The sequence below is a fragment of the Apium graveolens genome, chromosome 9 (assembly GCF_009905375.1).
Source record: "Apium graveolens cultivar Ventura chromosome 9, ASM990537v1, whole genome shotgun sequence".
NCBI classification, from domain to species: domain Eukaryota; kingdom Viridiplantae; phylum Streptophyta; class Magnoliopsida; order Apiales; family Apiaceae; genus Apium; species Apium graveolens.
The window spans coordinates 17970222-17996267 of record NC_133655.1 but is presented as its reverse complement, the minus strand read 5'-3'; the positions used below and the strand labels follow the sequence as shown (position 1 = coordinate 17996267).

Here is a 26046-nt window from a genome sequence, read left to right as displayed (position 1 = left end):
TGACCTCAACTATCAACACAATGTCATCAGCAAAAAGCATACACCAAGACATGTTAGCTTGAATATCACGGGTAATCAAATTCAAAAAATCTATAAATAACAATGGACTTAACACTGATTCCTGATTAAGTCATATCTCAACCAAATAGTAAGTATCTCCGATTGTGATCCTAACACATGTCTGTACCCCGGAATACATATCTTGTATAATGCGAAAATATAAATGAAAAATCCCTTAAGCTTATAAACAACGCCAAATAATCTCTAGACTCAGATATTCGATTAGTATCATTTTATAAAAAATAATATAAAATTTAATTTGATCGGGTATACGAGTGCTTATATCCAGGATTATATTTAATACAAACTTAACTTTTACACAAGATTTGGAATCATTTATGAAACGGATATAAAATACACATTATATTTTCGATTTAGATATAAGTCGAGATAATGAATGGTACACATGAGATAAATTTACACCTCTACAAAATAGTCGAATCAAGATGATATACACTTAACAAATAATTTTTTATAATAAAAATATTGTTTAAATAAACGGTTCAGGAGTAAAAAAAATAGGCAAAATAAATAAATTTTAAACATAAAATTTTTGATTTTTTCGGTTCGGACCCGAATTTTATGAAACGGAACGGATCCGATTTTCTAAATATTGCGAATTCGGTTCTTTTAAAAAAACTGGTGGACGGGAGAAAGAAAAGAAGTGGTGGAATAGGAAAAGTGCGGAGACACCTGCCATAAAACTAGGCATATCGTGCTCAAAATAAGGTGCACGTGTACCAATAAAAACTAACTTCCCTTCAACATGCACAAAAAATACACTCTTCAACTTCCTAACCTCAACAACAGTCTCTTCCATTGTTTCTACCGTCTGTATTGTAGATGCACCGGGATCTGACTTCATAATACGAAGAAACTCATCATTTGTGAGTTTAATTTGCATTCTTCCTTTACGGATTTAATTCTTCTGTGTTTTTTTTCTGCTAATTTATTATTCAATGATGAATTGATCATGTTTGTTTTTTGGTAGATTACATAATAGGGTTGATTGATTCTGAGCATAAGTTTTATAATAGGATGCATGTAGTTTTAAGATGTGGGATCAGTTGAAAATCACTACTAATTTTAGGATTTAGACACTTAATGAATGTAATTGGTGTTATTCTTATTTATCTGGATAATTTCCTCAAACCCAATTAAACAATAAAAAGGGGCCAAATATTGAATACAGCGATATTAGAAATTAAGTACACCTATATTATCAAAATGCAATCCTATTACAATAGTTGCTCCCAAAACACTATAGGATTCAAACTATATTTTTAATACACCTATATTTCTGAATCAGCTGCAAATTCACTAAGATATAGGCATCTGGCTATAAATTATCAGCTTGACATCCGTGCAACTTGGTAGCAATGGAAGGATGTCATTTTTTTTTCTTGCCATTCTACAGTGTACATATTTACCTTCTGAATATGATCTTCAAATTTCGATTTCAGCTAATGTTGTTCGTTTCTTGCCATTCTAAATTTGTACATACTTCACCTTCTGATAATGGTCTCCACATTCAAAAAACAATAAGATTAATTAAGCAGTTCTTTTTGGCATAATATAAATCGAAGCTGACGGTTTTTATTTTTATTTTCGACCGTGAACTTTTTTACAAGTATACCTTTGGCAGTGAACATTTTGTACAAGTAAACCCCGGGTGCAGTCCGTGCGAACCACCGTGAACTTTTTTACAAGTATACCTTTGGCAGTGAACATTTTGTACAAGTAAACCCCGGGTGCAGTCCGTGCGAACCACGAGTGCTTAAACGGCTTGATCTGACTTTTGGTATATTGGAATATGAAGTGCTATGGTACAAGTGAAGCAATAATTATGAAAACTTACAAGTTTCTGCACAGGTACTTGCCTGGTAGAATTATGGATAAGATTTTCAATTACGTGGTAAGATCATATGAGAATTAAGAAGGGATGAGAAGAAAATCTTATTTCAGTCATTAGGAACATTATCCTGGATACCACAAACTTTTTTTAACAATATTTTTGGAAAAATCTAAATGGGAATAAATACCTATTTACTTATTTATACTTTCAAGTAAAAATAGCCAATGTGAAAACTCCCATCTATCTGATCTTTGAACACTTCTAGTCATGAAGCAAAAGAGACGATTTTCAAGAAAACGCAAACTGAAAAACATAGAAAACTCCAAAGGAGGTCCCTTGCTCTTTGAACTAAACAGAACCTGCAGGGTGACCCTAAGGCTTTATTGGGTTGGGTTGGGTTGGGTTGGGTTGGGTTGGGTTGGGTTAGGGTAGGCTAGGTTGGGTTGGCTTGGGTCGAACCCCTACCTTGTTTGGATGGAAGGTTTAAGAAAAGAGGGGTTTAACCCTTATCTTATTTGGATTGTGGGCCTGATGAGAGGTTGGCTAAGCCCAAAAACTTAATTTTTTTATAACATTTAAAATAAAATAAGTTTTTTATAAAGTTTTAAAATCAAAATTTTAAAATAAATTTGTTTTTTTTTCTGAATATTTGAATAATATTAACAAATAATTGAAATTGAAATATTGCAGTTTTTTAGTCTGGATTATAACCGAAATAAATAAATTATATGAGAATATCTATTATTTGTACATTTGATTCAAGTAAAAAAAATTATAAAAATTTAACAACAAAACAAGTTAAATAATTTAGAATGATAAAAATCAAAATATTTAAAACCAGAAAGCCACAGGAATGAAGAAAAGAAACTGAAAGATAAAAATATGTTCAACACAGGGTGATTTGGGGTGTTGGAAGTGTTCCCATTTTGTATTAAAAAAGCAACCCCTCCGACCCTTCCCTGAACCTCCCTAACCCAACCCCTCAATTTGAAATTGTTTGCCAAACATGGTTTTTTCAATCCCAACCCACCCCGACCGAGCCCGTCCTCACCTAACCCCCGATCCAAATGATGCCTAAAATTCACAAAGGATCTCCTCCCTTTTATCTATTTTTTATTCTAAACAATAGGCCTCAAGAATGCATCCTGAGAACTTACAGATAAAACTATAGCATGAGTTAAAAAAGAGATATTGTATTAGCAGTTTTGGTATGGAATGCAAAAGTAAAATCACCTTCCAGTTACCTCCAACAGCAATTTTTAATTTGTTCGATGACTATTTATTAAATTTAACAAACCACAAGGACTCAGTTAACAAAAAAACATTCTCCATTGATACACAAAGATAAACATTAGTAGTATATGCTGCTAACAATATAATTGTATATATTTAATATATTACAGAAATAAGACCTAATTTAGATATTCGTTGTAATATGTGCTCACTCTGTCATGAGGAGCAGTAGTGGTGGAAGAGCCCGTCATGAAAAGGTTGTTTGCAGTTATTCTCATCGGCAATCTCAAGTAATGCAATCTGAGGTCACGTAACATGATGTATAATAGAACAGTTAGAAAACATTTTTTTATCGTCCTACTACCAATTCTTATCCAAGAAATGAGCAAGTAAGCATCTATTGTTCTTACTTCTTAGGGAGCCTGCTCTTCAATAACTTCTTCTGCTTCTCTTTCTCCTTTGTCCTATTCATAATTGATTTTACACATTATTATATCATAATTTAGACATATAACACAGCCATATGATGTTCACTATGTTAAGATTTAAGTACTAACTATACAATCATTATAAGATTCATTTTACTGTCCTCCAAATTAAATTAAAGATACAACTATTCGCACCTTTGTTACACAGGATTTGGAGAAGAATGAGAATTTGTTGAGGAATCAGGGGATAATGAATAAAACCTTACTTGGAGAAGTAAAAGACACAAAGTAAAACATACGTGAAGAAAATAAGAGAAAAAACACAGAGGACTGACGTAAGTGTGACTGAAAGCCTTGTAGGTGAATAGGGGTCTTGTCCACATTCCTTATTGTGATTACAATAAACAAAACTAAGAGTCCAAGACTCTGTAGAGAGAAGCGTACACCTTGTTTTTGCTTAACCCATGAGTATTCGACAACTAAGCAAGGATTCACAAACACATACATTACATATATAGGTCTCTAAATATATAGATCTATGCACAAATCAAGCAATTGGTAGAAATTGAACCTAGTGACTTTGTTGGGTGGTTGCATTAACCCCCTTCCCTTTCCTGGGTGCATTAAAGGGGGTAAATAAATATGTCTGACCTTTAAAAGTTTTTTGAAGCTGGGTATAATTAAGATATAGAATGCATACGTTCGCCTTAATGCTGTTTAAAGGGTCTTTACAATACTCTGTTTCATCTCAAATAGTGAATCTAGGGTACCTCTTCTCTGATAAGGACGCCCCATTTGCTTAAGTCTTTCAAATCCACAACAAACCATCAAGAGTGATTATACAAGAAACCACTTATGTATCTTTCAAATATTATGGGACTGCCCTGTGGGGGTGGCTCAGCTGTTAAGGTAGGTCAAAGTGCATGTCAATCAAAAGTTTGAACAACACGAGGGAAGACAGGGCACATGTATTATCTTTTTTGACAGAGATCTGGATCTAAATTTGCCTGGATTTGTTTCAGAACCCTTCAGATTGGGCCATTTTCTTAAGGAAAAATATATCCTGCAGAACCGGTTAAGGCGCAAAGTCGCAAACTATTTTAGTAGAATATTTAAGTGTAACTTATCGCTATATCTCAGCCCTTTAACAGGTGGTAAAACTTCTTTAATGCTCTGAAATTTTTATCAATTCGGTTTTTACAATAGCAAAGGAGGTTGCTTATAAAGTCTGCATATCATCTGACATTCAGCAGGATTCAGGATTCATATATATGGATTTGTGGACTATATAGTTCTAGTATGCGCTGTATAAAACAACAAAATGTAAAAAACTTATACTGTTCGTACCTTCTCGTGAATAGCAGACATTGCATTCCTCATTGCTTGTTCCTGTACATCAAAGGATAAAGTAAGAACAAATGTTTGTCTTTGTTTTACAAAAAGTAAAATTGCTCTCAACTTATCTCTATTGTTTCTGCCATCTAAAGTGCTCCATGCCCACAATATTATTAAAGTTACATTAGATTATGTTTAAACAGATGATTGAAATCAATTATATTTGCATAGGTCTCGAATTGGGGTGTGTGGCGTCAGTATCTTAGAGTGCTGGTAGTTATGTTTACAAGAAAGGGCTCTCAAATTCTTAGCTCTGCTTGATCTACAATCAAAGAATACGAACATTTCTGGCTACTTCCAGGTATCCTGATTTTTGGCGACATTATTTTGGTTCAATTGTTTGACCTTTTAGTTCTCTGTTGTTGATGTGCTCTATAATCAATTGGACATGACAGAGAGAACCCTATAAACAGTTGGCGGAGCCAAGAATAAAATTCAGGGAGAGCCGAGTTATTAAAAAATTGAAAAAAGATGTGAGATTTGAAAGATGAAAGATTCCATTTTAGAGAAATATAATTCAAAAAATGAAATTAGCTGGTCCTTGGAATCGAACATTGGCCTCCCTAGCCAATTTCCTACATCATCACCACTAGACCAAAGCTACTTTAATGGCATTTAACAGTACAAATTTTACTTAATCTAAAATCTCAGGGAAGGCGAAAGCATGTGCTGTACTTAATGTAGCTCCGCCCCCTGCCTATAAAGTTCTGGGCCCTGCAAACAGAACTTTGGTTTTTAGCCTAGATTTGACATTTCTAAGCATATAATAAAATAACCGGAGTGATAATGTTTTTGAAATAATGAAATTATTACTTTTGAAGCATTGACTAAGCTTGTGAGGAAAGTGACATTTTCTATACTCAGATTTTTAAGTAAATATATGTACATACATATTGCACGTAGGAGTTCTATGGTATAGTATATTGAGTGTGAAGGTCAGGTTCAGTTATGGAAGTTGGTCAGCGACTCAGCAAAATCCTATTAATAGAAGCTTGATTTATTACGACTCCCTCATATACTACCATACAAAAAAACCTCTATATTGGGTTTTCTTATGCAGGAATAAAATCTGTTTAGGAGTAAGAAAGGGGTAACAATGTGGACCGGTTATGAAATGCAATTGCTGCATTATATTTGTATAATAATAAAAATAACGTTACATTACGTTGGGGACAACGTTTGTGTGTGTATATATATGTCTAGATTGGGACGGTGACTTCTCTGTTTGGTCGTTGCCACTGATATTGACGTGTTCTTAGTGGAATCCAACCATTCTTGTATAGGACAGATTTCTTAAATGTGTGTTACTATCTTTGGAAAATTTGCTTTTAGGGTGCACATCTTGATAGTTAATTTAGTGGTTTAGAAATTTCTGTACAGGAAATATGTGTAAGATCCTTTCTATTTTAGTTTGGATGCATCAGGGAGATGCATGTTCTCACGACACCAAAACAAAAATTATGTCACCTTCTCATGCACTATTTTCCTTTATCAGATAAGTAAATTATAAGCCTCCACCGAGCCCCGAGGCTAAAATTTGCACATATCCACATGTAACTGATGCTACTAATGTTGAAAGTCCAACATATGAAGTTTATAATATATTTTTTTAAAAAAATAGAAACTAATAAATAACATGCTCCTTCCGTCTTTGTTAACTTTTTGCATGTTTTCTAAGGTGTAAGAAAAGTTATTTCCGTAAATCATTTTTCCACTTTTTTTTTATAAAAAATTTAGATTCTATACTTTTATTTATAAAAAACATTAAAAAAATAAGGTGCAGAAGTATCTTTCACTTGCACTTAAAAGCACGTGCAAAAAGTCAAAGAAACGCTTATTTTAAGTCAAAGAAAAACTTTTTTTGAGATGGGAGGAAGTATTGTTTTATTGAATATAATTTTTTTGAATATTATAGGTATAAGTTTTTTTGTCGTTTCGGTGTATATTACATAATTGTTTTAGGCATAAAGTTTTTAGGCCTGGAAATATATATCTCGAACTATAAAAACAAATTTTACTAAGCATAACTAATTTTTGGAATACCCTACAAAGGATTATGTTTATGGTCCCACACTTATTCCTATATAGAGACTAACCATATACTAGCAGATGCTGATATTTGTTAGGCCTTCACATATATATCTCGAACTATAAAAACAAATTATACCAAGTAAAAGTATATTTGGAATACCTGCAAAGGAATATTTTTATGGTCCCAGACTTTTCCTATAACTAGCCCTAAGGATAATCAGGGGTCGAGATTAATATATTTAAAAAATTAAATTACTAAGAATAACTATAATATTTAACATAATTTAAATATGTAAATGTGTAACTGGATGAAAGTATATATAAAAGTAGCTGTAACCTGAAATTAGGATGAAATTATATAAGGAATAAATAATATTTAATTATGTGGTTATAGGGTCTCGAACCCTGGATGAAACCAAAGAGGTTAAATTAAATTTAAAAATGTAAGTTTAACCCAAATTTATATTGAAATTATAAAATAAATAAGTATTGTTGAATTATTTAGTTTTAGGGGATCGAACCCGGGAAAAATCAGGGAGGGTAAATTAAATTAATGAATCTTGTATATATAGTTGTAGAAAATCAAACCTGAGTTTGGAGTAAAACCAATTAATTTAATTATGTATTGATAAACACATTTTGGTACCTTGGTACTATTGTGTTCCACCGAAAAACTGTTTCTCTTACTATAAGGAGTATAGATGTGTTTAGAACCTCTTACGAGCTGTTCCTAGAGTGATCATTCTCTTCTTTTCAGGCATGACACTTCACAATTGCATTTCCATTATTAAGCACCGCACATGTGACATTTATGTTCGTTTGTGTGCAGCAAAAGTGCAACTACTGTTGGGCAGATTTAAGTGTCACAAAAGGATTTGCCATTGACCTTCTCGAGTCTACTTTACAAAACTGTGATTTCACATTACTGTTTTGCTTCTGTCTTGTTTTATAAGAGAGAGTCTTATTCCTAAACAGTTGTCCTGAATCTAACTTGTTGCAACTGACCTTTGTACTTCTTGTTAGTCGTAACAGACCATCTAGTTGATGCTCCATTCGATTAAGCTCTGCCATCTTTAAGTGTTGCACCTTTTGCTCCTCAAGTTGCCTGCAAAAGAGCAAATGATTACCATGTCTTAAAAAAGAACTTAAGCATTCCAGAATACCAAAGAAAAAGGTAACAGCCACATAATATTATAATACTATCCAGTATCGACCATCACCTCTGAATTTCTTCGAGATGCTCACAAATGGTTGAAGCTTCCCCATGTTCTGTTCCAATCCTGGGCTGCAACTTGCGGAATACGGATTAGGGGAATTCAATTTTCGTATGGGCATAACTTATGACAAAATAGAAGTGATCATTTATGTTATATTTTTGGAGCTGCACTTTATTGTGTTAATGCACCAGGCTGTTGTTTAGAACCCACGGGGAGTTCAGCTTGAATTTTTTAGAAAGGAACTACTAAAATTTAAAAAAAATTAAAAAAAATCCACAGATCAAACATGGAAGGTAACCTCAGTTTCTTGCGTGTCATGTAAAGTACTGCTAGGAGCTTCCCTCCCGAACTTTGGCCTGCGCTCATTTCGTAAGTAGTTGTAGATTTTTCTCAGACTGGCATGAAAGAACAAGAGGTAAATTGATCATTTCGAAAAGTATATGACATTTGTGATAAAATATAAATGTAGTGCTTGGTAGAAATTGAAATTATAATGCATGATGCCATTGTAGTAAACAATGCAGTGTGCATAAAGTGATTGTTTTAATCGAAGTAAAGTGGGGTTAAGCGACTAGGTTTCGATCTTACAAATAAAATTAATTGTACATTTAAATGTTAAATGTGTCCGTACGTTTGAGTTCAAAACTAATTAATGAGCAGAAGTGCAGAACATACTCGATAGTTAGGACTCGGTAGAAAGTAGAATGCAAGTTAGGGAGGAGAATCTATAGAAATTAGGATGCATATACAAGACTTTGTCGTACTGAAATCCAATAAACAAGATTAGGTTAGACCAAGATCGAGTGAAATCTAACAGATTCAAACAAAATATATTGTAAATAAGCTCACATCATTTTAGACATATTTTTCTAGTTTCAAAGTATGTACTTCTCAAGCACGGGTTTCCCTTTTTGGTTGTGATGGTCATTGAGATGACATTACACTGTTTGTGTATCAGTTGCTGAGAACCGCTAGAACTTATACAACTACCCTGATAAGATCTAGGAACTTTTTGCATGATAAATATCATATTTATTTTGGAAGGGACCAAGTTGCCAACCTTCGAACTGGGATAACACACATGAAGGATGATGGAAAAAAGAATTTGTCAGCAGTGGATATTGTTAGTTATTATCATTTAACAACTCAACACCAATTTTTAATATTATTATAACTGCTATTATGTCTTTTAGATCCAGGAAGTACAATGCTAAGAATCTATGTTATGATCTGTAACTAAATTTAGTATAAATAAAATTGGGATAAATTGTTTTGGATACTTTAGTTCGGTAGGATTAATAATTATTCCCTCTGTTTGAAAATTATTAATGTTTGACTTTTGGCAAGTACTTTTTTGACTGCATAGTTAGAATATTTTTTTTGTAAATAAAAATATCAATTATATATTTTTTTATAAAAAGAAAATTATATAATATATAATTTTTTACTACTTGGTCGAGACTTTTAAAAGCGTGTGCCAAAAGTTAAAACGGGCCGTTCCCTTATACTTACGATATCAAACATAGATCTAGTTATGTGATATTTACATTTTTTAATGGGTTTTATCATGAAAGGAACGATGAGATTGATAAATAAAGGATGTGTAGTGACTACTTCTTACTAAACGTTGAGGTCTTGGGAGTTGAATTTTTTTAACACTAAGCAATTTTTGGCAAGTGCGAGCAAGTGAGATATTGATTCGTGGCTACCGTGTAGCACCTTCACTGAAAATCCTCAGAGAACACTTTCTACCTCTGTTCTACAATCTAGATAAAGGAATTCTCAAATATTTTGAAACTGAGTAAGATCCCAGCAAAACAACTACTACCATCCACTTCCCCTTCACAAGGTTAGGTATATTTAACCACTTGAGCATAGTCATGCTTAAAGTAGACATATATCGAATTTGTTGGGAAATGTAGGCACTCTTGTACTAATAGTATAGAATATGTTCATAAACATAAATTGACAAGTTGCAAGGAGCTTTTTCTTGTTAACAGGAACTTCTGCAAAGTTGTTAATTTTTTATACACGCCTATTCACGAACATAAATAAGTTCCGAGTAAACACACTCTTCTCTGTTACTTAATATTAACTAGTATCTTAGACACTTCATAAATTAGATAGAGAATTACAAAATAATTGTAGATTCTAATTGCATTACATCTAGAAGCATTCTAATAATATGATTTGTCTGAACAACCTTTGAGTTGGGAGATGTTTGTCTTTTTCACTCGAAGACTTGTTCAATATCATCCTTTATGGTTGTATAGTAGTATGGTTATCTTTCAGGGCACATTAATATTACCCTATCTATCCGGTCCAAAATATAATCTATCTGCCCACTCAAAAGTAAAGAACGCTTATTGAACTTCTGTTTTAATGGACGTAACTTCCGTTCTTAAGATTAAACATATTTAATTAAGAGAGGCTATAGTCATTTTATCCAATTATTGTACCACCAAACTTTGTCAATGTTTGAACTCTGTCAGTATTTCATATCTTTATGTATACTTTTTTGAGATAACCCTTATGTGTTATTTTGTCGTAAATGCTACAGCCCCACTTTTACCATGCCATCCAATTTTTAAAATTACTATTCTTTTTTGTGAGAATTTGATAATCTATGATCAACAGATTTTTTTTCAAATTTTGAAGGTACTTGGCTGCACAAGTCAGATGACTAGTCCTTTAATTTAACCATTCTACTCTACCTTTTATGTGTAACATCATTTTCAGTCCTCTCTTATTCCTACATGACAATCCTATCAGCTTACAACTATTTACCAATCTAGATGTCAAGTCCAAATATTAAAATCATCTCTGAGCTACGATTTCCATTTTCTAAATATGGCATATGGCATGTGACATCATTTTTTGTGTGGTCTGGTCTCTAAAGTTTGGAGCATGAACCCTTGAAACTATTAATACTCGTCACCCTCTTCCTGGATGCGAAGTGAGAATTAATATAATAATTAGTATTTCTTTTGTGTTATTAATTAAGAATTATTATAAGCTAAATGCTTTATAATACTATTATATTTATGGGTCAGGTTCCACATAGAAACACCTAAATTACAGAAACTTGGAACTATATTATATTTAAGGCGGCCTAATCCATTAATAAATATTTTTTTGCAAAGTTAATTTTTTATAAATATAACAGGGGTTAGCTATAAGTTGTTGAAAAAATATTTAATTCTTTATAAAATTATACAATTTAGAAATATGTGTTGCGGAAAAACCAAATATATTGTGTAATGCAGCAAAACGGATATAAACGGATTAATATCAGTCATTTAAACAAAACCTAGCAGAACGGGTATATATTCGAATATTATGAAAAATTATTTAAATTGAGAATTGTGTTTCTTGTTATGCGTTATAATTTTAGTAGGAAAAAAGACAATAGCATTATAACTTGAAAAGTAATAAGGTACTAGTAATATAACAATTGCATTTTAGAGAGCAATTGCATGTATTAAGAAAAACTAGGGCTAGCTAGACATAAGTTTTTGCATGGTTCGATACTAGCAAATAAGTTAGGGTGGAATATATACAATAATGATGAAGAAAAGACTCAACCCACAATAATAAAAAATGGAAACGCTGGAAAGTCAATTCGCTAATATCTTTGGGTACAAACACTTTAATGCTCCCTTATGAGCTCACATTTCAATCGGTAAGGAACTTATCTTACGGGTAGAATTTGAAGAGAATAAGATCATGTTGGAGCGTAGTTCTAATGTAAAAGATTTTAAATTTATTGGTTACTTAGCACGGGATTATAGGATTCCTAAATATAACACTGATAAATAATACCAATCGGAGAAGTCAATACTATGGAAAAATGGCACCAACAGCAAAAATTAAAACTATAATGATATAAATGGGAATATCCCTATTCCAAATAAATTAGAAACAAGGTGGTGTAGCAATGGTGGTTTACTAGTCGGCGAGGACTTGACTGAAGACGAGAAATTATTAAAAAAAATCAAAAAAATTAGGTATTCAACGTCAAAAGAGAATTGTTATGGGTTTATTTACAGGTTTGTTTGGTGTTAAACTAGTATGGTTGTAAAAAAATAAATTTGTCAATAATGGGTAACAAGATAAGTTAGACAATCACATCGGATGAACATAATATTTAAGAGCAATTTACCGATCATTGGTGGTACTCGAAGTTGATTTTGAATTTTTGCGCTTATATAGTCGATAGATATACTACACGAATTAAAATAGATTCATGGAAACTTATATTACTGAAATACGACAAGGTTTACTGGAATTTCCAAATTGTGGAAAGAGGGAAAGATATTGGATCGCAAAATGGAAGCAAGAGGCTTAATTTAATAATATTTCAGCAATCATAATATTTTTATTCTTAAACCATTTATTTTTAATACTTCTCTCTTCACTATTTTACCTACATGTTTTTCTCACCCCTTCTTCCCTTCTCAAAGTACTATATTAAATCATTTTGAAAAACGAGATCGTTTTAATAGATGTCCAAGTTAATTTTTCAATCTTCAAAATAGTTATCTTCTTTCCCATGTAGTTATATCCAGGTATTTGAGAAATGTTAAATGTATTTGGAATTATGTACGAATAATGCCATCGGCTCTGGTTTATCTCGATCTAATTTTTTTTAATTATGTCATCAAATTTTATTACCTTGCTAAAGCGGGATATACTGGGTATATTTGGTTTGATTTGTTGATCTCACCCCTTCCTTCTTCCCTTTTCAAAGTACAATCTTCGACCACCACTAACAATCTCCAACAGTAACGTAACGACCTCCGACCATCATAATACATGAATCTCTCTCTTTCTCCCGTCCTCATGTCATGTCAACTCGCCATCAACATTACACTCGATTTTTACTGTTTTAATCTTTTCATTATTAATCGTTGGTGAATTTCTTGAAAGTTTCATGATTTTTTGTTAATTTGTGTTGATTTTCGGGTAATTTCATGTTGTAGTTGATTACGTAAATAGAGGTGGTTTGAGTATGTTGAGGATGATGATGGAGAAGGCAAGGCAGGGTTATTCGTGGGGATGGTGTGATAGTTTGGTGTTTTTTGTTTAAAAGACGGTGACTTTTAGTATTATGTTAGCGTTAGTAATTGTCGGAGTTAGTTGCCAAAAGTGGTGGTGGTTTATGGTCATCAGCGATAGTCGGAGGTGGTCATCAGCTATGATCGCCAGAAGTTGTAGTTGAAGTAGAAAGAAGCTGGTGATGAAATGTAAAGATGTAGATAAAATTAAGTGGTGTGAGATTAGGGTCGGGCTCATTGGATCGTGTTTGAATGAGAACTTTTAAAAATGATAACTCGTGAGACTTGGTGATTTTTGTAGTTGAAAATAATGGTTTTTTGAGAAGTTAATATTTTGAATTCAGTAAATTGGTAATTTGATGCAAACCAAAAATTTTAAATTTTGTAAAATTATCAATTTTAACTATAAAAATAACTAATTCTCACAGTTCTTATTATAACAAGTTCTCATTTAAGTAAAAGTTTATATATAAATAAGTGGTCAAGATTAGATATCATATATTATATTAGCGATGGTTTTTACTTGAGCATGTATTATATAACTAGCTCGTTAGTTCATGAATAACATTCTTAAATAAATAAATAATAAAATTTTATATACTACTGTATTTATATTTATAATTTTATTTGAAATAAATATTTATGAATAAAATCTAACGAAAATTAGGATCAATATGACATAATTACATATATTATATAATTAAGTTTAAATGTTATTAAATATTTTGATTCTAATATTTACAAATCAATTTAAATTTTATGAAATATTGAATGTAAGTAAGTTTTTAGTTTTCTTTTTCACTAGAAAATTACTCTATTTTAGTACTATATTTTATCTATAAAAATTCTTTGAAAAGGAGAACAAATATATTTAATTGAATTTTGGAGGATGATCTGAGAATGTGTTTTGATTACATTGATAATGATTTTTTATGTCCTGATTTATATCCTTTTTTTAACCCTTCTCGTCATCTCTCACATCAAGTGATATATAGATTTGCTTTCCTTTCCTTTTACTAAATTAGAATCACCTTCTTGTTACGATTAATTTGAAAATACTATACATTGATTGTTTCAGTCTCATCTTGTTAGACATAATGGAAAGTCGGTATATCTTATAACACGTTTATAATGTTTTATTATGAGTTTCTTATATACCCATTGTTCTTTTGTAAATTGTAACTGTTCAGATATTGGATATAAAAATAATCTTGAAAACAAGACTTTATGTAAGTTCAATTTGTTCATGTACAAAATTATTGGAAGACGGGAAAAGGAGTTGTAAAAATGAAGGAAATATTCTAAATCAGATATCGAGAAGCCAAGGAATGTATGTCTATGTCGAGAAGTCGGGGAATCTCTATGGGCGAAGTCATATAGGAAAGTTATCATTTGAAAAATCACCATACAAACTCAAAAGTTGTCGTGAAGTCTAACGTGATAAAGAATGTTGTAAATATTTATCTAGAAGTCTACATTAACTATTCAAATTTACTCGTCGACAAGTCTAAACTATATATAAAAAAATGAATTTCACGGTATCATACCATACAATATCGTGAAGTCTAAGAATGAATTATGTTGATAAGTTCAGTAAATTCATAAAGCTTACGACATAGAGACTTCGCTTAAATTATAAGATGAAAATACAAATTTGTGAAAACGCTTTTAAGAGTTTAAACTGAATTGTATTACAGTATATACATTATAAATTAACAATGTATTTTAGAAGGGAAATACATAAAAAAATGACCAAGTGAATTTTATAAGAACAAATATGCTGCTCTATTAATTGTTGACAAGTTTGTTAGGAAATTTTGTCATTTATTATACTGATAATTTTTTTGTTAAAGGTGTTTGCACGAGATATATGATATGTGTACGCCATTTTCATTGTACGTCAGAGGTCGAACTCATGACCTCCCGTGTAGGGTACAAGAGTTCAACCACTACAACAATTGACATTTACATTATCTTTTCTTATTAGACACCTACAAATCTAATTATCAGTCAAAAGTCCAAGCAAACTCAATATAACAAAAGAGTTAAAAGTGAATATCATAAAATAAGAAACAAGAATAGTTAATTTAAACAGAAGTACAATTCTATTTCAATCGATAAATCTCATCAATCACTTGATAAAATGTAATGCTTATATTGTTACATTTAAGCAATATGTCTAATTGGAATTAAAATTCAGTTATATATATATATAGGGAATTGCTCAAATGAGATCTAATACTATTGTGAGAACTGAGATTCAATCTTAGCCACACATTTTTATTCCTAGATTCAATCACAATTACATAATTTATATTTTTAATTCTATTCTTTATATTTCATCTCTCTCATTTACACCCCACCCTCTATACCCACCCACACCCACACCCACAAGCCCCTGTCAACTTCTCACTGCCACCAAGCCGTCGTCGCCGCCTTGCTACCATCACACTGTTACCGGAAAATAACAGTTTTGTTCATTCTTATCTCTCCCCCCTTCCCCATCTCTCTCCTTCCCTCCTCACTAGACTCCACCTCCCACCTCCGACGTCATCGTGAAACATCATTCCTCCGCCCCCGACACAGCTTTTCCCCGGCCCTACGCTGTCACCGTTACTCCCCGTTAGCTCTTAAATCTTGAATTCCGATTTGATTTTCTTCGATGAAATTATGATGGACTGAACTCAGATCTTGTGTGTGATAGTGATGAACACGGTGTGAAGTTATTATGGTGGTGAAAATTGTAGGTGGTGGTTAGATTGTTTAATAATGTATTTTTTTATGTGGATTGGTAGTGATTGATGATGATTAACGATGGTGTTGCAGTGATTATGTTGATATAGAGGTCGGAATTGGTGACCATGACCAAATTTGATGAAAATAGATAATAGTTGAATCTGGTGATTTTTTGATTGTCGGAAGTGATTTTTCATTTTTTGGTGGTGATTTTTCATTTTCCGGTAGTGATTTTTGGTTTGACGGGGGTGATTTTATATTTTCCGGTGGTGATTTTATGTAAGTCGCCGGTGATTGTGGTGGTGATTTTTGATTTGACGATGATGATTTTCTGGTGGTTGTCGGAGGTGGTGGTGGTCGCCGGTGGTGGCGGTGGCCAGAAATGGTGGTTGCTGGAGGTGGTTGTGGGTGGTAAGTAGAAAGAAGAAGATGGAAGAAATGATGATTGGAGAAGATGATCAGATTTAAAATGAATGGTCTAGATTAAAAATAGATTTAAATTTTTATGGTTAAGATTATATCTCATATCTCACCAAAAAAAGGTTCTCAATGGAGTAAGACCCTATATATATATATAGTATAATAACATGAGATTTGATGAGTAATTTAATTAATATGACGGTTATACTCTTACATTAATATCTATATAATATTTATTTTACCTCATCATTCATTTATTAAAAATTATTAATTGTTGATGTGCATACATATATACAATAAATATGTACATATATATATATATAAATTAATACATGCATACATACATACACACATACATGCAGACACACACACATACATACACACATATATATTCTTTTTTTTTATCGTAGGTAACACGCAGCCGCTACCCTTCGGGTGCGCACTGGGTAAACCCATATATTCTTATTTGTCATCAATTTAACATCATCCTCCAACACACTGAAATGACCAAATATTATATTAAATTATATGAAATAAAAAATAAAATAAACTATTTATACACATATATACAATTTATACTCTGCTATTAATAATTATGTGACATATATCATATCCTGCCACCGTCCCATAGATTGTTAACATCATTAGGAGGTTTGTTGAGCAAATTAATTTGTATGACAATTATACCCCTACATTAATATGTATATAAATATACATCGTCATTCATTTATTAAAAATTATTAATTGTTGAATAATTAATATGTACATACATATATATAATAAATATATACATACATGTAAATTAATACAGGGACATACACACACATATATAGTCGTATATTCTTATTTGTCATCAATCTAACATTTTTCTGCAACATAATAAAATGGCGAAATATTATATTAAATTCAACAAAATAAATAATAAAATAAACTATTTATACAGATTTGTACAATTTATACTTCACTATTAATAACATAATTTATTGCTTCATGCGAATGCACCATTGCAAACATACCTTAATCACTCGTGCTCATATACATAAACAAATAAATTATTCATTCATTAGGTAACATGAATATATCGTCAACGATTGTATCGAAAACAGTTTCAATTAGCACAATTTAGAGTATGCATGTGCTTTGTCGGGTTATAGAGCTAGTTTATGTATTGAATTTTAAAATTATATGTATATATATTATTTTGACATCTTAAAATATAATTTTTAATATTTATATTGCATCTCCCATACATTACATACAAGCACAAATTTATCATATACAAACACTGCTTATATATGCTATTATTTAGATCTTAAAGATAATTTAACCGTAATAATTATTTAAACTAAATAGTTTGATTGGAAATGTACTACTATATATATAAAAATGCAACATTAAATATATATTAAGATGTATAATTTTTAGAAATATAAATTTAAATATAGATAAAATTATAAAATATTAAAGAACATTTTAAAGTTCTTATTTAAATATATAGCAAGAGTTAAAAGATTAAAAAATTTATAAATACTAAGCAAAATTTGTATAGTGTACAAGTTCCAAGCTAGTGTTATACAAGTTTTTTTTATCGTAAGGAACCCGCAGCCGCTACCCTCCGGGTGCGCACTGGTAAACCTTACGGGCTCAAACAATAGCCTGCAAACCACGTGAACCAAGGTAAACCTTAAAATCAACAATCATGAATATATATAGAGGAGAAACAATCATGAATATATATAAAGGTGAAGACGGGGGTGTTAAGGTGTGCATCTCAAATCGTCTCATTCTATTTTTTTTATTTTCTCAATTTTTTGAAATAATAAATAACAAAAATTACAGTTACTTTATATTTTTCTAAATATATTATCATTATTCGTAATATTGTCCTAAAATTTCTACAAGATATTTCATTAAAATTATTGAAATCAACTTACTATCTTCATAAATCAAACCAAACATACCTAATATATCCCGCTTAAAGCAGGGTCTAGATAGGGTAAGATGTACGCAGCATTCCCCTCATTCCAAAGAATAAAGTGACTGTTTCCCGAAAGACCCATGACTTATGTGTGCGTGTCAAAAATACATAAAAAGTGAAAAAAAAAACAATATAACATATACGCAAGAATTAATACTCACTTCAAACAAACAAAAAAATCTAATCACTTAAATTGAAAAAAGTCGAAACGAACCTTAGCCCATTGTATAATTCACATGGGACTTACCTAATTATTTGTTGTTTGTTGCTTGGTCGCCCACAAGTTGCAACCAATCGGGTAAGAAGTTTGAAAATCCACTTCGAAATGGGTAATGATGAACAAGTACGTATATATTTGTGATCGATAAATACAAAAAGTAACCGTTCGAAAGAAAGTTGGTTACTCTAGATGAACAAGATGCATTTTTCAATTGTCAAAGTTGCTTCTGAATGAAATTGTATAAGGGAGAATATAACCGCTTTTGTTCCAAACTTGATCCGGATTCCTGGAAGATGTAAAATAAAAATTTCCAATATCCTTGATCTTGATCTTGTAGTAAATATTGAAGGAAAAGTTGAAGATGATGACGGTTGCGTGAGAGAGAAAAAGTTTCCCACATACAGTATATAATTTCATGATGAGAATGAAAATTTATTGATACACCGTACATAATAACCGTCAATCTTTGATATCAAATTGCCAAAAAGGAAACATATAATCAATGTCAACTTACTATCTTCGTATTCTCCTAAAACTTATATTCTCATAAATATATTATCATCATTCGTAATATTCTCCTAAAGTTTCTACAAGATTTTTCATTAAAATTTTTGAAATCAACTTACCATCTTAATATTCTTTAAAACTTCTCCTTTCTCTTTCTCCAATTTCGTTTTTAATACAATTTCTTCTCTTTCTCCTAAAATCAACGTACTACATTATATTTTTCTAAAAATTTTCTTTAATTTTTAACCTATGAATTTCTCATTTTTTCGAATTAATTAATAAATATAAAAAGTGCAATTACCTTATATTCTTCTAAATATATATTATCATTAATAATAATCCTAAAGTTTCCACGAGATCTTTTCTTAAAATTTTTGAAATCAACTTATCATCTGAATATTTTTCTAACACTTCTCCATTCTCTTTAAATCAACTTTGCATCTTGATATTTTTCTAATATAATTTCTCATCTTTCTCCCAAAATCAACGTACTACATTATACTTGTCTTAAAATTTCCTTCAATTTTTAACATATAAAATATTTCAAGGACAAATATATGTAAATATGTTTTCTTAATTTTTTTAAAATCATTATTTCATTATATTATATACTTGTGTAAATGAGAAGTAGGGTGAGGTGTCGCCTCTCCTATTGTTTCAATCTACTTTTGTATTTTTCTCAAATTTTTATATTGTTAAATAGAAAAAAAACATTACATTAGTTATTGACTAATAAATAATATAATTTTAAGATATTAGATTTGTGAATAATGAGAGAGTGACTCATTAAAATAAACATGTTTAACGAGATAGCAACTTTTTAAACTTCATGATTTATTATATTTATTGTTTACTCATATTTCAGAATGAATAAGATTAGATGAGAAATCCAATAATGAAAAAAAAAAACGAAACATTATTTTATAAGGCCGTTGCGGAGCGCGGTTTCATAAACTAGTATTGAAAATTTGGCTTGCTGATTGATTTTTTTGTATCATACAGCTACATACAAACACGGACTTGTTTATATACAAAATATAATTTATCTATACTATTATATAAATTTAAAAATAATTTAACCAGAATAATAATTTATATTAGTGCAAACATTAGTACAATATTGGTAAACTTTGATTTCCATATTTCTTGATCACTGTGTGCATATCCTGGTTCCTGAGCATGTATATCTACCGAAGGAATTCTGAAATATGATAAGAATGGGATATATCATATTCTGAAATATGAAAGTGTGCAAGGATAGGAAAAAAAGGCTAATAACTTCCGGTATCCAAAGCTTTGAGCTCTTACAATATCATTTGTCAATTCCAGCCAACCAGAACTAAAAAAAACCTTATAAAAATAAAGCTAAAATAAAATTATAAATAAGTTGCTATATATTTTAAACAACACTATAGAAAATCATATTTAAAATCACATTTTAAATTTGATATTATAATTTCTTTGCTAAAATAAAAGTATAAAAAGTTCAAAAGTCCAAATGTTTCTAAAAGAAAGATAGTTTATTAATAAAAATATGAAAAATTGCTTTTAGCTTGTAGGCTAGAATAAATAAGAAAAATGAGATGTTTTATACTTTACATAAAATATTTAGCATATATAGAGAGACTAAGATCTTTTATGTTGATGAGTATTTTAGGAAAAAATCAATGAAAAAGAATTATCAAAAATTTATTAAAAATATTGAAAACTATTATATATATTTAGATATAAATTCATTATGGAGTAATTGTTAAACACTTATATTGTGAAGATAAAGATCAAATGGTCTATAGTAAGTAGTAACACCAAATTGTCACTTTTTAAGTGTCAGGTCTTTTATCATTTAATAATGTAGGGTCAATTCTCCTACCACCTTCAACTTGCCATATTTGCACATATCCATCTGCAACTGTCTATGTACCCATTTGGTTTGGAAAGTTCTAAAAAGGTTAAATTAAATTTAGAGTGATCTATGACTCCAAGTATAAAACTGAATATTTGAGTAGGAAGAGCATGATTAGAAGGGTGAAAAAAGGCACAAAGTCATAATCAAAGAAAACTTGCACCACTGTACCCATCTGTTGTCCACAAGGAAAGCTTTATACAGAGTTGCAGACATGTAACTTGTGATGCAATATCAGGGGTTTGGCACCCAGCATAGGGTAAAACTTAAAAGAACAACATAACCCTCCATGCAAGCCCCCAATTTTAAATTAGAAAGAGTTCACTTCAACTTCTTTAAAAGTCATAAATTGACCTCTTTGTCGGAATAATCTCTATTATATATGTGGTTATGTAGAACACTACCCGATTAAACATAATCGTTGTTAAGCATAGTTCAAATTAAAAATAAAAGTTGAAGCACAATCTGATATACCTATAAACTACAAATTTAGGCAAAAATCGGCTTAAATTCTATGCAAAATGTTATATTGGATTCCATTGCAATTTAAATTGAATAAAGTCGATTCCGGCTCCGAATAAACACGTAAAGCCCAACTAGTAAATATAAAATATTTTGCAAATAAAATAAATAAAAATAAAAGTTGGTTTAGACTTGTAAGCCTAATGATATGATACTTGAACCTGATTAATAGACCACTACAAATTGATAGTAAGTTAAATTGATTACTTTCGTAGTTGAGTTAAATTATCGCGAGTAATTTCGCTCAGACGGCTACGAATAATTTCACTTCAGACTAGCTCACAACTCGCATATGTTGCTCAAGAATAACTTAGCTTTCGTGCGCGCTCATTATTAGCGAGTATAATTGATAACTTTCATAGTTGAGTTTTGAGTTAAACACGCCAGACTAGTTTACAATTCACGGATGTTGCTCATAAATAACTTAGCTTGCGAGCGCTCAAGAATAACTTGACCCCTCCACGCTTTAACGCGAAACCCATGCTAAACAAAATACAAGTAACATCAAAAGTACTATGGTGTCTAACATAACAAAGTCAAAGCTAATATACAAGTAACCGTCATTAAACACAGCTTTACAATCAACAAACTCTAAACTCTACTAAACTTACCAGTAAGTAATTCAATTAATTTTATATAGATGAAGTCATTAGTCATGAACAGGCAAACTATGCATAAACATAAAGATACAGACATACATAATTATCACAAATTTAATCATATGGTACAGAGCTGATGAGTAAAGCCGATCCAACTCGGAGAAGCAGGCATGGTGAGTACATTAAGTATAAAACAACACTGTTTCCGTGTGTACCTTTCACCACTATGGAATTGAAACACCTTTCCACTCTTAGCAAAGATATGTACGGCAACTTCAACATCACAAAGAATGGAAAGTTCTTTAGCTTTCTTCAATAATCCAGGACGTCGCTTTGAAAATGTCACTTGCCGATTCGACTTGTCTTCGATCTTCTTCAATTCAACCTTTCCTCTCCCCATTAAACCCTAACCCTAACCCTAGCACCTCCTTGCACTCTTATTATGTTTTCAAATTTGGGGGAAATATGTGTGTGTGTATATGATGTTTTTTGTGTGGAAAGAGTGAAAGTGATGATGATTGTGTGTGTGTGAATAACACCGTCGATTCTTTACTCATGCTTGTTTTATGCCTGACACGTGGCGTTTAACGGTGAAAGTGTTTTACAGTTAAGTGACGATGCCAAGATATTTGTTGTGGATTGGTGTGTTAATTTTCGTAGACGAGTAGTGAGTGAGTGAGTGAGCAGTCTCAAATAAATATCTTTCGCCTCCAACCCTTATTTACCTTTTCACCCCCAATTTAGGAAGATTATTGCTTCTTTCCACCTTTTCTTTAAATACTACTAGTATTAGTATATAACCCGTGTAATTCACTATTATTTTTATCTTATATTATAAATTCTAATTTTGATTATACCCTTTAAAAAATATTAATTTTTTATAATTTTAATATATTATTAGCAGGATTCAAACTTTATACGTCTTAAATAATACTAATTTTTAAGAATAAATCTAACGGTTAACAACGATCGACAACCAAATTTTCAATGTTTCTTCTTTAATATAATAGTATAGATAGAAATATAATATAATTGTCCTATTTTAAATATAATAGAACTGATAAGCGATTAATTTTATGTGTCTTATTTTAAATATAATATAAAGTGTCATAATATAAGTGTCCTATTTTAAATATAATATAATTGATAGGCGAATAATTTTAGATGTCTTATTTTAAATATAATATTAAGTGTCCTATTTTAAATATAATAGAACGACTAACAACAAACAACCAAATTTTTAATATATCGTCTTTAATATAATAGTATAGATTATGTTTTCCTTTCTTTAATTTTAACGCAATTAAATGGCGCAAATATACTCGAATATACTCCCTCTCCCTCCCATTTGTTTATACTTTCTATTTTGAGACGTGATGTCCCTTCCAATTGTTTACATTTCAAAATTTTGAAAAATAGTAAAGTCTTTATAATTTTTAAAATAATTACATTCAGCTACTTTTTTCAATTATACTCATTTTATACATATAATATTAATCGGTCTCACTACTTTACTCTATTTTTTAATTTTTTCACTATTTTATCATTATCTAACATAAATATAAATATTTGGGAGAGACGAAGGGAGTATTACTTTCGAGAACGGTTTTGACCGGATTTGTCTTTCAACCTTTTAACATGTTTTTTTCTTTTATTTCTCAAAGAATTCATGCCCAACAAGTTCCAAATAAGTGAAGTTCTCTAATTTAATTTATCTCCATTTTCATCTCCTATTTTTTTTGTCGCAAGTAACCCGCAACCGTTATCATTCGGGTGTATACTAAATAAATCATTTAATCAACTGAGTCAACTCTTACTGCCTCCTATTTTTAACTTCAAATGTAACTAAAGATTTTAAAAGTAAAACTGTTAAATTAAATTATATTGTTCTATGTTTTTATATATTAAAAAGTTTTAGAATTTCCGATTTTCATCCAAATCATGGGGACACACATTATAGAAATTTCGAATATGGGGGATTTAATTTGTCATCGAGGAAAAAAAGGTTGTTGCTTCACGAGAAAGAGAAACGTGTACCATTTGATTATAACGGTACATATTTACACTGTCAATGGATGATTTAAATTTCATTGAAACTATTTTAAGACTTTTTTTAAAATACTCAAATTTAAAAATATTTTTGTAAATACTGTTAATTTTAAAAAATATATATATAAATATATTATTATTTACAAAAATACTATTTTTTAAATTATTTTTAAAAAAATTACGATTTTCTACAAGCCAACACCAATAGATGCAAACTAGTCGAATTTATGTATCTCATAGCAAATCTAATCCAATGCTATACTTGATGCTAACTATATTATAGCACCAAATGCGGAAAAAAAACTCATTTTCAAAAGGATAGATGTAAATATGCATCGTAGATTCTATATTTGAAACTAAGGATACATGCAGTTGCCACATTATCAATTATTATAAATAGAGGCGAAAATAAATAATTATTGTCTTGAAAATCAAAAAAATATCAAAACTTTATTAAATTACGCAGAAGTTAAAATATTTATATAAATTTGAAACTATCTATAAAATTAACATTGTTAGTACCAAAATATATTTTTTTTGATATTATATTATATTAATAGTTATAAATATTTTACATTTAGTATTTGACTTAATCTCAATGTAACCAAAAAAATTCGATACAAATGGTTGTATATTTGGTTGATTTTGGTTTAAATGTATTTTTGTAAAAAAATTCAGAAAATAGTTAAATTGTAAAAAAAAGTTTTGAAAAGTTACTCTTTTAATAATTAACCTAAATTTTATTTCTAGTTATTTATACTTATTTATCTTACATTTAATTGCATTTAAATAATAACTCTTTTAATTGGTTAGCAAAATAATAAAAAAGATATTAATAATTATTTTGAAATAATATAATATCTGTAAGGATATCCGAAAAGGCTGACATGTGATTTTTTCTTCTTATCCACGTAGTAGCAAACAAAGAATTATAAGGATTAATGATCTATATGTATTTAATAAAGACTTAAAATTGAGGTAGAGAGAGAATCTATTAGTACTAGACACTTCTATATTTTGTGTATCTGTATCTGCTTTTTTAGCAAAATACAGTAAAAATTCTATAAATTAATAATGTCGGGACCGGAAAAATTTATTAGTTTAGAGAGTTATTAATTTATCGATAAATTAATAATTATTAATTTAAAGAGTTTTTAACCGATTATAATGTACATATCTCTTAGAATCAATGAACCTTAGTAACCTTGGAAAAACTAACAATGACTTTTGAAGTTGTACTATATAATTAATGTAAACAAGATTAATGATACAATACAAAAATACAACACATGGGTTATTGGATGCAATAAGAAAAGTTAGAGATGAGCTCCAAATAGACTTGAATTTTAAAATAAAACAGACAACTATTGAATCATATTTCAATAAGGTGTAATATATTTTTTCAGTTCCTATGAATTATTAATTTATGATTTTCTTGGGACTGAAAATTATAAAGGGATTTCCCGAAAAATTATTATCTTATTATTTTATCGAGTTTTTCAATATTTTATATTGGCCCAAGTCGGGACCGGACAAATTTATTATTTTAGAGAGTTTATTAATTTAACGAGTATTAATTTAAAGAGTTTCTTACTGTAATTGAATATAACTTTAAACATGGACCGCGAACTCAGAATATAGCAGATTGTATCATGGGTCACGTGACTGAGAAATTCAACAGCACGTGATTACCATTTTTTACTTGGCCCAAAATATAGGAGAGGGGCGCGGGTGGGGCCCAGTCAGTCAACTGGGGGATATTAGATAAGTGTGCACAGACTATCTCACTGTTTATTAGTTCCGGTGTCACTCGATCTTTCTCGAATGTTTATAGTT

At 30.4% G+C, this 26046-nt stretch overlaps 1 protein-coding gene and 1 long non-coding RNA gene across 3 annotated transcripts; one reads left to right on the top strand and one right to left on the bottom strand.

Annotated features, from left to right (window-relative positions):
* The first annotated feature begins 717 nt into the window (after positions 1–717).
* On the top strand, positions 718–13760 carry LOC141685590 (uncharacterized). Of its 2 annotated transcripts, none has more exons than XR_012560725.1 (3): positions 718–947; positions 5143–5272; positions 13202–13760. It is a non-coding gene; the product is annotated as an uncharacterized LOC141685590 (long non-coding RNA). The 2 variants fall into 2 exon arrangements; XR_012560724.1 differs by lacking the exon at positions 13202–13760 and adding an exon at positions 7832–8054.
* On the bottom strand, positions 3222–22891 carry LOC141685589 (agamous-like MADS-box protein AGL8). The gene is made up of 7 exons (XM_074490681.1): positions 22377–22891; positions 8518–8614; positions 8223–8287; positions 8008–8107; positions 4924–4965; positions 3559–3612; positions 3222–3448 (listed from the first exon to the last, which is right to left on the bottom strand). The coding sequence occupies exons 1-6, from the start codon at positions 22559–22561 to the stop codon at positions 3562–3564; spliced, it is 540 nt and encodes a 179-aa protein (XP_074346782.1). The 5' UTR covers positions 22562–22891; the 3' UTR covers positions 3222–3448; positions 3559–3561.
* Between the last annotated feature and the right edge of the window lie 3155 nt (positions 22892–26046).